Source organism: Rhodamnia argentea, chromosome 2 (assembly GCF_020921035.1).
Source record: "Rhodamnia argentea isolate NSW1041297 chromosome 2, ASM2092103v1, whole genome shotgun sequence".
Lineage (NCBI taxonomy): Eukaryota > Viridiplantae > Streptophyta > Magnoliopsida > Myrtales > Myrtaceae > Rhodamnia > Rhodamnia argentea.
The window spans coordinates 28,359,114-28,377,260 of NC_063151.1; the positions used below are offsets into that span (position 1 = coordinate 28,359,114).

Below are 18,147 nucleotides of genomic sequence, written 5' to 3' on the forward strand. Positions count from 1 at the left end.
CTCCTAATTTTTATTTTGCGCTTTTCTTTTATGTTCGCCTGTCACCAACATATTTCCTTTTTCTAAACTAACCCGTTGACTCAGGGTAATAGTCAACGCCAGCAAAGGCTCTGGCAATAGCACTTTCTTCTCCGTCTTCTGCTTTGCCCACTCTAGCCGTTCGTTTGCCTACAATAAAATCTCCATCTCCAAACCCGTCTACTCTTCGGACGCGACGACGACGACGACGACGACGACGGCGACAATGGTCGCTAAATTCTTGCTTAAACCTTATCACCGCCTATCCTTTCCCATTTTACCGTCCACAATCCGCCTCGCTCCTCACTCTAAACCTAGCTCAATCCTCTTCACTATCACCTCACGCGCCGCCGCCGCCGCCGCCACAGATATCACTCAACTCCACGCTGCCGGATCACCTCTCCCCTACGGACCTTCTCTCCAAAAAGGCACCATACCCTCCCAATCCTTCAGAGACTTCAACCAGGAGGAAGCATGCGAAGATTCGCTCGACGAAGAGAGCTTCGCTCGTGTTTTCAGAATTTCCGCGCTGCGTGTGCCGTCCAAGGACTGCTTCGCCCTCGAGAACCGCCTCCGCGGGCACCTCCTCAACTGGCCTCGCGTCTGCAACGTTGCCCGGGTTCCAGGCGACGAAGTCGAAGACGATGTCGCTGAGCTCATCGGAAGCCGAAACGGATCCCGGGAATCCGGTGAGGTAGAGGGTTTTGAGACGTTAGGAAGGAGAATTTATGGGAAAGCCGAGGGTGATGGTGAGCCATTGAGTGGTGTCCTGTACAGGGAGAGGCTTGCGAAGACGTTCAATTCACAAGGTTTCGTGAATTTTAGGAACTTGGCCAAGATTTCACGGCCGAAGAAGAGGAAGAAAAGGGAGGCTAATGAGAACAGAGATGAGAACAGAGATGGGAACAGAGAAGGTGGTGTTAAGAGGAATAAATTTGCTGTGGTGGAGGTGATTGAGGATGAAGAAAGAGAAGGAGAGGATTTGAGGGGGTTGCTAGGGGATGAATTTAAGGGGAGAAGGTGGAGGGGTTCGACCAGATTGTTGCTTCTGGATGACAGTTATGCCGAAAAATGCTTAGAGGATTTGCCTGAAGCTGTCAAGGTGGATTCTTTTTGGTGCTTAAGAAACTTGAAGTCAGTTGAAGTTATTTAGTTTCTTAATTGTATTTCTCCCTTCATAATGAAAACATCATTGGATTTTTATGCCAGGCCGTGTTGAAAGAAGGCCAAAGAGATGGCACCAGCTCAGTCGAGCTTGTGTCATGCACACTGACTTTGTTCTATGATTACTGGTCGATGAATGAGGTGATTATACCAACACCGTTGCACGTTCCTGTTTGTGCAAGGAGTAAGGCTATATAGCACTTCTTTGTCCTAGCCAACAGTTGGATGCCTTTTTTTTTTTTTTGTGTAAGAATAGGCTTTTATTTTGATTTAAGTGATTTGGTTAATACATGCTAGTAGCTCATTATTTTTAAAAAATGGAGGACATATGGTACACGTACTTCGAATTAGTTTTCCTCTCATTCTATGTTAATATAAGCAGATTTTGGAGGCCTTGCTACCTAAGGGGATGATCGTTCCTTCAGCTTTTGAAACTGTAGGACATATTGCACATTTGAATTTGAGAGAAGAACATTTACCATACAAGAAGCTCATAGCAAAGGTGTTTCCTGCTCAGTCTCGGATATTAAGGTTACTATGGGTTAATATTTGGGATATGTAATAACAGTATCATGTTCTCTTTCAGGTAATTTTGGATAAAAACAAGCCGAAGATTCAAACAGTTGTCAATAAGATTGACATGATTCATAGTGATTATAGGACGATGCAGCTTGAGGTTTTGGCTGGAAACTATTCCCTAGTGACTACTGTTGTTGAAAATGGGTTGAGATTCAGTGTTGATCTTGCAACTGTGTATGTTCTCAAGTCCTTCTAAGTCGTTTGTTTAGATTGAGCTTCAGAAGTTGAATGTTAGCTAAATACAATAACAGCTACTTCTCAGTGAGGTTTCAATAACCTTTACTAATTAAAAGTTAATGAAACTGTTGAGAAGCTCCATCTTGTGTCCCGGCAACTATGACCAGTACTTTTATGTCAGTCAATGTAGATAAACTACTAGCTTCCGTTCAACAGCAATATTCCTGCATTTGGCAATGATACCTGGAGTGGAAGGTAGAATTTTTCAGTTTCATTCTGGCACTGGGGGGACATTATCTTTTCCTAACTCATGCAGTTACTGGAATTCGAGGCTAGCGACTGAAAGGCAGAGACTTTTGAGTGGCTTCACCCGCAATGATGTTGTTTGTATGTTCTTTTTTCAGTTGCATTTGCTGTTTTCAATATTTGTGATGTTACACTTGAGTCTACACTGTAATGATAGTTCAGATGCAATCATGATTTTGGCGTGTGTTATCTGGTTACTAACTCACGTATTTTGTTGTCACTTATACTTTCAATGGTGAAAGTTCATATAGAAGAAGATGCAATAGAAAATCTGAAGCAGTTATAAGTAATAAGTGGGTCTTGATGTAATTATGTGTTGCCATTTCTTTATTTTCTGGCTGAGTTCCTTTGTCCCTGGTCTGATTCTGACTTTTTGACGTATAAATGACTGAAATGTTCAGGACTTGTTCGTTAAGAAAAAAATTTAGAATTAAGTCTCCCCTTTAAAAAAATTTTAAAAAAAAAAAAAATTTTGGGGGGTTTTTTTTTGTTAAAAAAAAAAAAATTTTTTTTTTTTTTTTTTTTTTAAAAAAAAAAAAAAAAAAAAAAAAAAAAAAAAAAAAAAAAAAAAAAAAAAAAAAAAAAAAAAAAGGTTTTTTTTTTATTTATAAATGTTGAAATGTTCTTATGTTTAGGACTTGTTCCTTAAGAACTAAGTTTTAAGTTAAAAGTACTTTTTTCCCTCAAAATTTAGAATATAATAGAAATTTCAAAAGATTACGAAAAAATAATGTGAACCTATGTGTCAATAAAATATTGTGAAAGTTTCAGGTGTTTAGGGTTAAAAAAACAATGTGCGTCTGCTGCAAGATTTAGATCCAGCAAAAAGTATAAGTCTATCCAGACACGACGCTTGTTAGCCACCACAATTAATCTTGCCTGGGAAAAGGAACAGTTCATTTATATGTAGATAATTGGTTGAGAAGGTTGGAAGTTGCCTGCAGCAAGGAAAATGTACTAGTGTAGCTGCTTGTCAATAATGGATTGCAGGTTGCACTTTCTCTATGGATTAGGGCAATGCATCTTCTAGGTTCTACCATGCCTTGTCAACTAAAGAAGTATCTCACATCTCGACTATAGTTTGATTGGACAATAATTGAAGCCAGAGTGTGAGTCCTTTGTATTGTTTTGTGAAAAAGAAGTATCTCACATCTGAACTATAGTTTGATTGGACAATAATTGAAGCCAAATTGTGAGTCCTTTGTATTGTTTTGTGAACTGTCGTGGTATTTCTGGAGCATTTTATTTTGTATACTTTTCCCTTCATACTCTGTAGTAAAATAAAATTTCTTTTCTTGATTTTGCTTTCTGTGTTGCCCTGCTGGGGAGATCTTCACATTTGTGACTACAGGTCTGCTGATAATCTCCCTATTCTTGGTGGAAGTGCTTAATGATTTTTTTTTTTCCAGGTGATGTGTTTTGTGGTGTTGGACCAATAGCCATTTCTGCAGCAAAGATAGTCAAACGAGTCTATGCCAATGACTTGAATCCTGATGCAATTGAATATCTGGAAAGGAACATTGTACTCAACAAACTTGACAGGAAAATTCAGGTATTAAGCCAATGACAAATACTAGAGCTGTTGAAAAGCCTGAAAACAGATTTTACTAAACAAATTCAAGCAGAAAAAGTCTGTAGGCCTAAACTCAGATAGGAAACCAGTTTTAATAATCTTGTTTGTCAGTTTACCCTGGTATCTTTTGAGATCTAACTTTGTTTTGTGAGTCTAAATAGAGGTGTCAGATAACTTGACATGTCTAGCTTATCAACATGATTTCTCTCAGAAACTTGGGTTTAAGATTGCACGAGGATAGGGATGTCAGATTGCATCAGGATCCTTCTTTCTTGATCTTTGACATCTTGCAACAATTGTCGGCATTGTTGTACATGTTGTACTCGATGATATAATTAACTGTGGTTTCACATATCTTGTTTTTGTTATCAAACCTTAGTGTATTATTGATGATTTACTTTTGTATTGTCAGTATTACACATAGATAAATAGGTTTATCATGCTAACATTCACAAGGAAAGTTATATTAAATGGTGTTGAATGTGTCCATAATTGTCATCTCATATCATCACCGCTGATAGAAGCCACAACTGGGCGCGCACTGGTACTTGCTGAATGCACATTTTAGTTCACTGCCAGATTAACCAATGTGTTTCTCAAGGTAAAATTATGAATTTGCAGCATTGACTTTGATGCCTTATAGGTTTTCAATATGGATGGAAGAAGGTTTATCAAGTCTTTGTTTGCAAGCGAGAAAGCTTTGTCCATCACACAGGTTGTTATGAATTTGCCAAATGATGCTGCTGAATTTTTAGGTATGTGATTTAGTGTCATTAAAGTAATGGGGAAAGGTTTCCATACTATGCAGGCATGTTTCTGGTAGTGTAATTTTTATTATTCCTTGTATCTCCAACAGATGCATTTAGGGGAATATATGGAGATAAACCAAAGGGAATGATGCACGCCCTACCTGTGATCCATGTGTATGGATTCTCGAAAGCTCGAGATCCTGAGTTCGACTTCCATGAGGTTGGTGCCTCTCAGATATCTCTCTTACGGTTGCCTTGCAAAAGGGCAAGGCGTACGCATCTTTACTTGTTGCTTGCTATTTTGTCCATCTTTTGTTCTCTTGTTCAATGATTCTTTTCCTTTTCGGTTTTTTAATGTGAATGCAGAGGATAAGAATTGCATTATCGGAGGTGGCAGTTCAAGTAGAAATGCGTAGGGTTCGCCTTGTTGCGCCGGGTAAATGGATGTTGTGTGCGACGTTTACTCTTCCTCAGAGTGTAGCATTTGCGAGAACAATGGCATTCAAAGATCAAATTTAGACTGAGAAGCTGAAAGTTCTCACTGCATGCACTTCTTTCAAGGGTGAATAGTATAAGATGTATATAACACACCCATACTTGCACAGTGAATTGTGAGTCACACCAAAGGAAGGTAAGCTATGTCGAGGATGACGTGCGAATAAATTATATCGAGGTTTCTGTGTATTGGCTGGCCAAGATCTGGAAGGACGTCGAGTAAACTAAGGTTCCGTTTGTTTAAAAAAAAAATGTTGTGCATTTGGAATTTTTTTTTTTTCAGAAAATGATAATATTTTTTGATATTTGTTTAAAAGGAGTGGAAATTTTATTTTTCCGTTGGGGTAAGAAAAATCAAATTTTACCATACATGTCTTTTAATAGTTTTTAAATTTATTTTTTTAAAAGTTTATTTTTGTCATTATTTTCTTTTATCCTTTTTTTATTTTATGTTTTGTCTTTTTCCTTTCTTCTTCGGCTAGCAATTGGCCACGGCAACTAGCCGCCAAGCCTCGTCATCGGCCGTCGAGCTTGAGCTTGCCAGATTTTGACAAACGAGCTTTGCTGGCCTCATTGTTACTGTGACGGTGGGCGGATTCGTCCTTGGCTGTGTGGTTGCCATCCTTAAACATCTTCCTTGACTAAATGTAAGGGGGAACGCCAAAGCGAAGTGAAATCGAACAAAACAAGGATCGTGAAGCAAACCTGCGAAGAGCAAATAGAGGTTGTTGGCCACAGGTGAGCTTGCGCCCTCGCTAGTGACCAATCATTGGAGGTGTCAAGAACGGCGATTGACAGAGGAAGGAAAAAAAAAGAAAAATTAAAAACTGAAAAAAACAACAATTAAAAAATAAAAAAGTAAAAGAAACTCGAAAATAAGAAGAAATAAAAGAAAAGAAAAATAAAAAAAATGATTAAAAGAAAATGAATGTGGAGGAGTGGAGAGAGGAAAGATAGGAAAAATGTTTTTATCTTTTCAAAAAGAGGAAAATATTTTCTCCATTTTTAAAGGTATTTTTTTCATGGGTGGAAAATGTTTTCTTTGTGTAGCTGAGTTTCCGCAAACCAAACATCGAAAATTCCTGAAAATAATTTTTTAAAAGTTATTTTTTGCGAAACAAACGAAATTTAAGGTTGCTTTTGGATAGCTTTGGCAATGAATTTGGCAACTTGTCCTTCACTCCACTTCCTTTTTAAAGGGGTTGTCAAAGGTTTTACCAAGCGATCTCTCGGGCATGAGGCATATCGGTTGCCCAAAAGGTTAAAAGTTTAGAATTTCACGTGCTGGTGCTTACTGCTTTAGATGGACATCGCTCGCAAATTGTCTTGTTTTATGGATAATCTTTGCGTTTGTTCGATGTTTACCTACGCCCTTACAAATGGCATGGGTTATCATGGCTGTTGAAATTTCTTGTCCGATAAAGTTGCTTGAATTTCTTAAGCTCCTTTGATCTCTTTTCACCTCCATATGTAGTGCGGAAAGATCCAGGGGTCCAGTGCATCAGATCAGACGCTGTGCACTCTGCGTGCATTTGAGCGGTGTGCTGCCTTCTCCAGCATCACATTGCTCTCGATGGTTAATGCGTCCCCTCCAGATTTAAGCTTTTCGAACCATTCAACTGATGATCCTAGAAAAAGCTCGATTGTGTCCGAAAATTTTGAAGGTTTGCATTGGAATTACGATTGAGAGAGTTGACATTTGGTCCTGCGAGGTAACAAGATCCTCCTAGCATATATGGACGTGGTCGAGAGATTGGTTTGGCAATCCTCATCATTTTATGAAAAAATTCTAAATAAGAGCATGAAGTGCCCTCATTTTTTCAAATGAAAATCTATAGTAGACCTTGTTTCAAAGAATGGTCTAAAATGCTCCATTTGTTTCAAAGAAATGCCTAATCAAGGACATTTTCGTTATTTATTATTATATTTTTCTTTTTTCTTTTCTGTTTTCTCATTTCCTTTTTCCTCTTTTTTTTTTTTTTTGCCCTTCTCGAGTGGCTAATCTCAAGCAATAGCTGGTCACCAACAAGGGCCGAGGGGGCTAGGCGAGACAAGGGCCGCCCTCGCTAGCCTTGCTCGACCCTCGCCTAGGCAAGGCGAGGACTATGAGCTAAAATCGCTGCTCCTTGATTCGTAGTTTCGAATCTCGGTTGGATCTTCATAGTTTTGGTCGTACCTCCCCGTTTGATCTCTAAGGCCTACTATTGAGAAGTTCAGTGTGAGCATGAAGCGAAATTTCAGATTTGGAAACACACATGCACAAGATTGGCAATCATCAAAGTTAAAAAAAAAAATCATCGAATGCTAAAGTATAGGATTGTTATGTAAGTTGACCCTCACTGGCCTCGCGTAGGCGAGGAGGGGGAAAAAAGAAAGATAAAAAAGGAAAGAAAGAAAGAGAAAAGAAAAAAAATGATAAATAAAAATAAAAAAAATCAAATGACGAAAATGTCCTTAGTCGGGCTTTTCTTTGAAATAAGTAAGGCATTTCAAGTTATTTTTTGAAACAAACTCCACTTTAGACCCTTAATTGAAAAAATGATGACACTTTAAATCATTATTTAAAAAAAATTTACCCTCATTTTATTTGATTCACTAACTTAATCATGTTCAGCATTAAATACGAAGAATGTGATGCTAGAAAAGGAGAGTGAAAAGTGGAGCCATTAATTATAATTACTTCGTAAGGTTTGAAGTAGTAAAAGAAAACCAAAAAAGAAAGAATGGCCGTGAACGGCAGGATTCGAACCTGCGCGGGCAGAGCCCACATGATTTCTAGTCATGCCCGATAACCACTCCGGCACGTCCACAAGGTTCAATAGGTTCCGCTAAATTATTTATATATATATAATTTCACGTATGCATATGATTTTCTTCTAGAGTGCCGTGTCTTTGGGACGACGTCTAGCTCAAAGGCTAAAATAATATTATTGGTTGGTCGGATTGCGGAGCGCATCCAATCCATTGATCTTTTCAGTAAAGAAATATTCTAAAGTGTGCATTTGTTGACTTGGGACTCTGCAGGTGTTTGGATCCGTCGGTCATCACTTTCCATGGAATTGTCGCCAGAAGAAGACCCTCTTTGTTTCTTTGGCAATACCCGACTATGAAGCTGATCCTCGTCCTCCTGTCCTTGTGGATGTTCTCGTGCCGCTGCATTCGATTCTCTGTTGTTCTTGCTGCTGCCACGAGCACAGTTTCAACGGGGCAGAGCCTCACGAGCTCAGACACTCTAGTATCTTCTGGTGGGATATTCGAGCTGGGTTTCGTTTCCCCAGGGAATTCTTCTTACAGATACCTCGGAATATGGTACAAGAAGATTGAGGTAAGGACCATTGTCTGGGTGGGTAACAGAGACCTGCCTCTCACCACCTCCTCTCCTGCTCTCGCCGTGGACGGAGCCAATCTTGTGATCCTGGATGGCAGAATAACCTACAAGTTGAGCAATAATTCCGTCGGCGGCAACGCCAGCGCCACGCTGTTGGATTCGGGGAATTTTGTATTGAGGGAGGATAGCTCGGAAGCGATCCTGTGGCAGAGTTTTGATGAGCCTTCGGATACTTTTCTGCCTGGAATGAAGCTTGGATACAGCAGAAAGACTGGAAAGGTATGGGCGCTGACTTCGTGGAAGAACGCCACGGACCCCAGCCCTGGGGATTCCTCCCTGAGGATAGATTCCGAAAGCCCAGATGAGTTTGTTATCCTGAAAGGTAGCCAGAAATATTGGACTAGCGGGCCTTGGGATAGAGATTCCCAAACATTCTCTCTTGTTCCTGAGATGAGATTAAACTACATTTTCAATTACAGCTTCATTAGCAATCCAGATGAGAGTTATTTCACATATTCGCTTTATGGTTCGTCCGCTGATATAACCTCAAGATTAGTTATGGAACTGTCTGGACAGATTCAACAAATGACCTGGCTGGAGTCTTCAAAGGCATGGAATCTGTTTTGGAGTCAACCACGGGACGGATGTGATGTCTTCAAGTTCTGTGGATCGTTCAGCAGATGCAGTGAAAGTACTGATGATTCTTGCGAATGCTTGGTTGGGTTTAGGCCCTCCGATCCGGACAAGTGGCCACAGTATGATACATCTGCAGGGTGCGTGAGGAGAATACCGCTGCAGTGTGAGCAAATGGGATATGGGAATGGTGATAAGGACGTTTTCCTCAAGATGGACCATGTGACATTTCCGCTGAATTACAAAACCTTGGAAAAAATATCCAATGAAGCATGTATATTGGCCTGCTCAGGTGATTGTTCTTGCACTGCATATGCTTATATTGCCGGTGGCAGTGGCAGGTGTTTACTGTGGCACGGAGACCTCTTAAATCTGAAGCAGGTCTATGACGGTGATTTCAGAAGTGAAACAGTATACATCAAAGTTGCCGCTTACGAGCTCCAAAACAAGACGCGCCAAAGCTCCACCCCAGGTAGAAGCATTATTCTAATCCTATTGATATATGATGTTACTTTTCTGCAGAAGACTTTATTTTCTTCAAATGCTTGTTTTCAGGGACGCTAAAGGTAACCCTGGCTTCTGTAGTTCCTCTCACTGCTCTCGCCCTAACCACCTACATCTGTTGCCGATGGAAAATGAAACAGAAGGGCAAGTCCCCTGATCCTTTTTCCCTTTTTATTGTTTTGAGGTCTCTCAAGGTATCAAAAGCATTATGTGGCTTTGGTGAACAGGTAAAATGGGACCGACTCAGGACATTTTACTGTTTGATGTAGAGATGAGCATTGCTGCTAGTGCGGGTGAAACTTCTCGAAAGGGAATTGGAAATGAAAATCATAAGAAGGATGTTTGGTTGCCTTTGTTTAGCTTTTTGAGTGTAACTGCTGCGACAGAAAACTTCTCAAATTCGAACAAGCTAGGAGAAGGAGGTTTTGGACCAGTTTACAAGGTAGCAACTTTAACCGTCTTGCGAATTCCATTTCGGAAATGGCAAGTTCGCATTACTAAAGGCTGTGCAATTGTCCAGGGTAAATTACTGAACGGCAAACATGTAGCAGTGAAGAGGCTCTCCAAGAAGTCTGCCCAAGGGATGTTAGAGTTGAAAAACGAAACAATGCTTATAGCCAAGCTACAACACAAGAACCTTGTTAGACTCCTGGGCTGCTGCTTAGAGCGAGATGAAAAGATTCTAATCTACGAATATATGCCCAACAAAAGCTTAGATTCCTTCCTCTTCGGTACGCTGTTTTGCTCCCGTCAGGAATTTGCATCATGACTCAATGCAACTTTTATATTGATTCACTTGAAATTATTTCTTGGTAATATCAAATTTGAACAGATCAAACAAAAGGACATCTCCTAAATTGGGAAGTGCGTGCACACATTGTTGAAGGAATCGCTCAAGGGCTTATTTATCTTCATGAGCACTCCAGATTGCGCATTGTCCACAGAGACCTCAAGGCTAGCAATATTCTGTTGGATAGTGATATGAACCCCAAGATATCTGATTTTGGCCTAGCAAAGATGTTCGGGGGAAATGAATCTGTGGCAAACACAAATCGAATTGTGGGAACATAGTAAGTGCAATATTTACCTACCAAAGCATTTTTATCAGACCTTGTACTGACTATGCGTGTTCTGCAAAGAAAGATGCTCTTGTGGTAATTAGAGAACCTGACCCCATTGATTGATATCTAGTGGCTATATGTCTCCGGAGTATGCCTTGGAGGGAGTCGTCTCCACAAAGTCGGATGTGTTCAGCTTTGGAGTGCTGCTTCTGGAGATAATAAGCGGCAAAAAGAATACTGGCTTTTATCAGACCGATTCGATGAATCTTCTTGGATATGTAAGAAGCTTTGTGCTCATAGTAAAAGAAAAGAACCAGCTTTGTACTTCTACTCTTTATATGCATTCGCTTCTCTAGTTTGGCTATTCAATTGGGTCAGGTGCCTCTTGTGTTTCATCAGAAAGCAGCTCTCGCTAAGCATTTTCTTGACAACATTAACACATCCCCATCTCTTGCTTTTCAGGCTTGGCAGCTGTGGCAAGAAGACAGAACTCTCTGCTTGGTGGATTCGGTGTTAGACCACCATGAATCAGATACTATGCTTATGAGACATATTAATGTGGCTCTTCTGTGTGTTCAAGAGATTGCAGCTGATAGGCCAACTATGTCAGAAGTATTGACGATGCTCACGAATGAGCTTTTGATTCTACCTTCTCCAAAGCAGCCAGCTTTCTCATATATAAGGACTCAGAATATCCCAGAACCTCCTCTTTACAGACCTGATCTGGATTCAGTAAATGATGTTACGGTCTCTCTAATGGAAGCTCGATAGCTTTTCAGACACGACATTCATCTTGTTTCGTGTGATTCTATGCTAAGGGCTACACTTGAGATTTGTATGTGCAAAAGCAAAAAGATTTGAGCTTTATTGCATAACTGATTTATCAAGAAACGGGAAGTTCAATTAAATTACGGTTGATTGTGATCACCATAAAAGTAATAGAGCTGGAGCTTTCTCTGTGTTCTGGAGTCTCAAATTTTTTGGCCATTTAGCCTCCTATGTGCCGTCGTGAGCGAGCTGGACGTACAATTGCAAAAGGGATAACACTGGCTCTGATACCATGTTAGAAAGTCCAACCCAAAAGCTTAAATCGATAGGTGAAGGGAGACTACATGAATATATATAGCATATAGGACCCATTGTCAAGCAATGTGGGATAATAACTTCAACAGTAATGTTGCAACGGAGAGCTCAGTAGCATTGCCAGCAAAGATCTAAACTCACATATATAGGCTTATGACTTGAGATGCCACAACTTGCAAGAACCTTCAATTAGTCAGCCTTGATAGACAGTACCAACTTATAGTGCAGGAACACTATTTCCCGTTCCTTTGGAATAGGGGAAACATAAGGATTACAACAGATAAAAGGGCCTTGTTATGTGCTTGTTCTCTCTCTAATGAAATGCTTATTTACATTGGAACTACCAATAAATCTCTTCCAATCTGTGAATGTCAACTATTTAATTGTGATCAAAACAACAAAGCATTTTGGTGCATGGAGCCTTTGAATTTTACCTGGCCTCTATTAAAGTAACTGTCATTGTATTGTTTGAAGAAAGGTCCTACTTGTTTGATGAGTATTCCATATCAGACAGATCTCTTTCATTGAAGAAGCTGGGCTCTTTAGGTGGAGGCAATGCTATGTCGCTACTCAACAGCAGAACTACTTTTGACATATTAGGCCTGCCGTCGGGACTTTGTTGCACACATGATAGAGCCACATGGATTGATCTTAGCACTTCGGATTTCTTGCACGAGTCTGCAATTGATGGACCAATCACTTTCACAATATTTCATCTCCTTGGACAGTCTCCATGCCTGGTGGGGGGAAAAACAAAACAAATAATCGCAGGCTACATCTGTTTTTCTAAATTTGAATGTATAAACAGTCTGTTTATCCGTGCAGATAGTGCAGAGATACTCTCATACTACTGCAGAAGAAAACTAATTCCGTATATTTGGTTCCAAATGGGGCTCATATGGCGACAGTCAAAGTGAAAATCATTCAAAACACATTCAGAGGAACCAACAACTGACTGGAATTTTAAAAAATGCTTACCTTCTCTGCTTTACCTCTTCTTCCTCCTTTTCTTTAAGATATTCAAGATCAGGCATGGGCCGATGAGAAGTAATCCTGAACATTATACCGGGATAACTATGATCTGAACTCGTCTTCTCCCTTTTGAGTTTCTATTTGCCATGGCATAGTGACAATAAGTCCAGATCAATCAGCATCAGACATCATACTCAGAACAGCTAAATGATCTACAGTGTTAATAATACATGCATTTATAAAGGATGTCATAAGCACAAAAGGCTCGAGTGATCTAGTATGATAATCGAATCTTTACATAATTCAGAGGCAGCTAAATATCTTGCCCATCGTCAGCATAATCTCTGATATCTATCAGGTCACCGAACCAAAGTATGCATCCAGCGCCACCTCCACCACTATTCATATTCGAATACGCAGTGCTAAGAGCAGTTTTTCGAGCAGACCTTCTCGCTCTCTTCGAGATTCATCACCTTGTTATATCATGAATGCTGTGTGTCTGGCAGTTTCAGGCCAGAGTATTTTAGAAAAAAAAAAACCTTCTCCTTGCCGGCAATCCAGTGACATCTTCCTCACGCACCCTTCCGACCAGTCCGACATTTGCCCATTCAAGCATCCACAGGCTGTTGGTTGCAACTTCCATAGGCACCTCACACTGAAAGCCTATCAAAATTATCCATCTGAGCCGTCAAATACAGGTTCCACCCTTGAGTGCGGTCGATCCACGCGAACGTTGGAGGACGCCATCCTAGTTCAAAACCATCATTGCGTCGGCCGAGCTATCCGTAAGATCATAGCTGAAATAGACCTCCTCCTCAATGAATATGAACTCCAAGGTGTCAACTGGGTTCGGTTTGAGATTCGGCATCCAAATAAGAATATTGACGAAGGCTACTAAAGGCGCATTTGTTTCGCGAAAATAAATGTCATCGAATATATTTTTCTTGAAAGAATCACTTGTATGGCTTTTAGAATTTCATCCACGAAAATGTTTAGAGATAAATGAGAAAATACTAAAAAAGGGCTTCAAGTGCTCTCATTTTCTCAAATAAGAGCATGAAGTGGATTTTGTTTCAAATAAGAGCACGAAATATCATTATTGTCTCAAAAAAGGCCTGAAGTGGCTATGACTATTTCAAATAAGGGCTTAACTTTGCCATCCGGTTGGCCAGCCAAATTTTCCAGCCTATTAAAAGCATTTTTGTAAAAATATAAATTTAATATAATTTTTTGTTAAATTAAATTTAAAAAAACAGAAAGTTAAAATAAAAAAAAAAAGAACAAAGGTAGGAGGACCTTGGCCGGACACGGGCGAGGGCCGGCGACCCTCGCCCGGATCCGGGAGGGAGTTGCGGCCCTCTCCTAGCTCCAGCAAGAGCTAGCGGGCCCTCTCCTACCGGTCGCCGGACCTCACCGAGGCACTGATGACCGCAACGGCCACAACTGCCACCCCACCAGCCGTGGGTGGCTACCACAGGTGGGAGGTCACTCCCCCCCGCTTGTATTCTTTTTTTTTTTTCCTTCCGTTTTTGTTCTTTTTCCAAAATATCTTAAAAGCAGAAAATGGGAAAAATAAAATAAAATGGTAAAATACTAAAATTCCCCTATCTAGAGTAACTTAGGCCATTTTTTAAGGCTAATATAGTCACTTTAGGCTCTTATTTGAAACAATGTGCACTTCAGGCTCTTCTTTGAGATAATGATGGTACTTTAGGCCCTTACCACTTCAGTCCTTTATTTGAGAAAATAATAGCATTTAGGGCCTTTTTTTGAAATTTTCTTGAGATAAATTATGGCTGCAATGAAATATTTTTAGATCAATTATTTTTTGTAAAATAAATGGAGCCTAAAATGATATTCGTAAGAAGTAAACCGTGTCGTGCTGAAGAAAAGTCATCGGGTGCCGAAACTTGGGACTTGGAAGTCTTTGGACGTCTCTCGCTGAATAGTATTCGTAGGACCAGGAGAAAAGTCATAGGGTGCCAATACTTGGATTTGCAAGTCCCTCAGTCATCACTTTCCATGAAGTTGTCCGTAGAAGAGGAAGTTATCTTTGTTTCTTTGGCAATCCCCCAACCATTATCAGCCTGAACTGCATGCAGTTCAATGGATTCACCATGCAACATGAATTTGTGGACCATGAAACTGACCCTTGTGTCCTTGTTGTTGATGTTCTCGTGCCATTGCATTCGATTCTCTGCTGTTCTTGCTGCTGCAAGGAGCACAATTTCAACGGGACAGAGCCTCCCGAGCTCAGACACTCTCGTATCTTCTGGTGGGGTATTTGAGTTGGGTTTCTTTTCCCCAGGGAATTCTTATACATACCTCGCAATATGGTACAAGAAGATTGAGGTAAGAACCACTGTCTGGGTGGGTAACAGAGATCTGCCTCTGACCACCTCGTCTCCTGCTCTCGCCGTAGACGGAGCCAATCTTGTGATCCTGGATGGCAGAATAACCTACAAGTTGAGCGATAATTCCGTCAGTGGCAACGCTAGCGCCACGCTGTTGGATTCGGGGAATCTTGTATTGAGGGAGGAGAGCTCGGAAACGATTCTGTGGCAGAGTTTCGATGATCCTTCGGATACTTTTCTGCCTGGAATGAAGCTTGGATACAGCAGGAAGACTGGAAAGGTATGGGCGCTGACTTCGTGGAAGAACGCCCTGGACCCTAGCCCTGGGGATTTCTCCCTGAGGATGGATTCCGAAACCCAGGATGAATTTGTTATCCTGAAAGGTAGCGAGAAATATTGGACTAGTGGGTCTTGGGATAGAGATTCACTAAAATTCTCTCTTGTTCCTGAGATGAGATTAAACTACATATTCAATTTCAGCCTCATTAGCAATCCAGATGAGAGTTATTTCACATATTCGCTTTATGGTTCGTTTGCTAATATAAGCACAAGATTAGTTATGGAACTGTCTGGACAGATTGGACAAATGACCTGGCTAGAGGCTGCAAAGGCATGGAATCTGTTTTGGAGTCAACCATGGGACGAATGTGATGTCTTCAAGTTCTGTGGTTCATTCAGCAAATGCAACAACAGAACAAGTCCTCCTTGTGACTGCTTGGATGGATTTAGGCCCTCAGATGCGGAGAAGTGGCAAGAGCATGATACATCTGCAGGTTGTGCGAGGAGAATACCATTGCAGTGTGAAGAAATGGGATATGGAAATGGTGATAAGGACGGGTTCCTCAAGATGGACCATGTGACATTTCCGCTCTATTACAATACCTTGGACGGAATATCCACTGAAGCATGTAAATCAGCCTGCTCAGGTGATTGTTCTTGCACTGCATATGCTTATAGTGGCAGTGGCAGTGGCAGGTGTTTGCTGTGGCACGGAGACCTCTTAAATCTAAAGCAGCTCTCTGAAGATGATCCTACCAGTAAAACAATAAACGTCAAACTTTCTGCTTATGAGCTCCAAAACTCCCAAGGTAGAAGCATTATTCTAATCCTGTATGTTAGTTTTCTGCAGAAGACTTACTACTTCCTTCGAATGCAAGTTTTCAGGGATTAACAAAACACTAAAGATAGCCCTAGCTTCTGTTGTTCCTCTTGTTGCCCTAGTCCTAAGCACCTACATCTGTTGCCGTTGGAAAAAGAAACAGAAGGGCAAGTCCTCTGATCCTTTTTTCCCTTTTTGTCGTGTTGTGGCCTCTCAACGTATAAAAAGCATTATGTGGCTTTGATGAACAGGTAAAATGGGACCGACTTGGGACATTTTACTGTTCGATGTGGACATGAGTATTGCTGCTAGTGCGGATGAAATTTCTCAAGAAGGAATTGGAAATGAAAAGCATATGAAGGATGCTTCATTGCCTTTGTTTAGCTTTTCAAGTGTGACTGCTGCGACAGAAAACTTCTCGAATTCGAACAAGCTAGGAGAAGGAGGTTTTGGACCAGTTTACAAGGTAGCAACTTTTATCCTCTTGCAAATTCCATTTCGAAATGGCAAGTTCGCATTACTAAAGGTTATGCAAGTGAATCCTCTCCAGGGTAAATTACTGAACGGCAAACATGTAGCAGTGAAGAGGCTCTCCAAGAAGTCTGCTCAAGGGATTTTAGAGTTGAGAAATGAAACAATGCTTATAGCCAAGCTACAACACAAGAACCTTGTTAGACTCCTGGGCTGCTGCTTAGAGCGAGATGAAAAGATTCTAATCTACGAATATCTTCCCAACAAAAGCTTAGATTCCTTCCTCTTCGGTAGGCTGTTTTGCTTCCGTCAGGAATTTGCGTCATGACTCAATTTAACTTTTATGTTGAAATTATGTCTTATTGATATCAAATTTGAACAGATCAAACAAAAGGACATCTCCTAAATTGGGAAACGCGTGCACACATTGTTGAAGGAATTGCTCAAGGGCTTATTTATCTTCATGAACACTCAAGATTGCGCATTATCCACAGAGACCTCAAGGCTAGCAACATTCTGTTGGATAGTGATATGAACCCCAAGATATCTGATTTCGGCTTAGCAAAGATGTTTGGGGAAATGAATCCGTGGCAAACACAAATCGAATTGTGGGAACATAGTAAGTGCAATATTTACCTAACATGTTCTGCAAAGAAAGATGCTTTGGGGTGCTTCATAGTGTCTCTTGTGGCAATTAAAGAACCTGACCCCATTGATTGATATGTAGTGGCTATATGTCTCCGGAATATGCCTTGGATGGAGTCGTCTCCATAAAGTCGGATGTGTTTAGCTTTGGAGTGCTGCTTCTGGAGATAATTAGCGGTAAAAAGAATACTGGCTTTTATCAGACTGATTCGATGAATCTTCTTGGATATGTAAGTAGCTTTGTCCTGGTATAATAAGAAAAGAAGCCGCTTTGCGCTTTATCCTTTTTCACTCCTCTAGTTTGTCTATTCAAGTCGAATAAGGTGCCTTTCAGGCACTCTTACTAAGCATTGTCTTGACAGATATTAACACATTCCCTTCTCTTGCTTTTCAGGCTTGGCAACTGTGGCAAGAAGACAGAGCTCTTTGCTTGGTGGATTCAGTGTTAGACCACCACGAATCGGATACTATGCTTATGAGACATATTAATGTGGCTCTTCTGTGTGTTCAAGAGATTGCAGCCGATAGGCCTACTATGTCAGAAGTATTGACGATGCTCACGAATGAGCTTTTGATTCTACCTTCTCCAAAGCAGCCAGCTTTCTCATATATAAGGACAAAGAAAATCCCAGAACCTCCTCTTCACAGACCTGATCTCAATTCAGTAAATGATGTTACGGTCTCTTTAATGGAAGCTCGATAGCTTTTCAGACATGAGATTCATCTTGTTTCATGTGATTCTACGCCTAAGGGCTACGTTTGTGATTTGTAAGTGCAAAAGAAAAATGATTTGAGCTTTATTGTATAATTGAATTATGGTGGAATTTGTCTTCATCAAGAAACAGGAAGTTCAATACGAGCTCAGTTAAGTTACGGTTGATTATGATCGTTATTAAAATAATAGAGCTGGAGCTTTCTATTGTCATGTGGCACTTT

At 40.6% G+C, this 18,147-nt stretch overlaps 2 protein-coding genes and 1 non-coding gene across 3 annotated transcripts; 2 read left to right on the top strand and 1 right to left on the bottom strand.

The window, feature by feature from the left end:
- The first annotated feature begins 132 nt into the window (after window positions 1-132).
- Window positions 133-6,336, top strand: LOC115754780 (tRNA (guanine(37)-N1)-methyltransferase 1). The gene is made up of 10 exons (XM_030693943.2): window positions 133-1,120; window positions 1,228-1,323; window positions 1,565-1,684; window positions 1,769-1,935; window positions 2,255-2,325; window positions 3,654-3,796; window positions 4,461-4,572; window positions 4,674-4,786; window positions 4,933-5,290; window positions 6,195-6,336. The coding sequence occupies exons 1-9, from the start codon at window positions 245-247 to the stop codon at window positions 5,083-5,085; spliced, it is 1,851 nt and encodes a 616-aa protein (XP_030549803.2). The 5' UTR covers window positions 133-244; the 3' UTR covers window positions 5,086-5,290; window positions 6,195-6,336.
- Window positions 6,337-7,789: 1,453 nt separating this feature from the next.
- TRNAS-AGA lies at window positions 7,790-7,871 on the bottom strand. Its single transcript has one exon. It is a non-coding gene; the product is annotated as a tRNA-Ser (tRNA).
- Window positions 7,872-8,062: 191 nt separating this feature from the next.
- Window positions 8,063-18,134, top strand: LOC115733898. Its single transcript, XM_048273526.1, is given in 15 exon segments — window positions 8,063-9,494; window positions 9,578-9,670; window positions 9,754-9,968; window positions 10,047-10,257; window positions 10,359-10,596; window positions 10,718-10,865; window positions 11,050-11,357; window positions 14,742-16,084; window positions 16,161-16,262; window positions 16,347-16,561; window positions 16,646-16,856; window positions 16,949-17,137; window positions 17,140-17,185; window positions 17,294-17,441; window positions 17,606-18,134. Coding segments are annotated over 15 exon segments (5,103 nt in total). The 5' UTR covers window positions 8,063-8,167; the 3' UTR covers window positions 17,915-18,134.
- The last annotated feature ends 13 nt before the right edge of the window (window positions 18,135-18,147 follow it).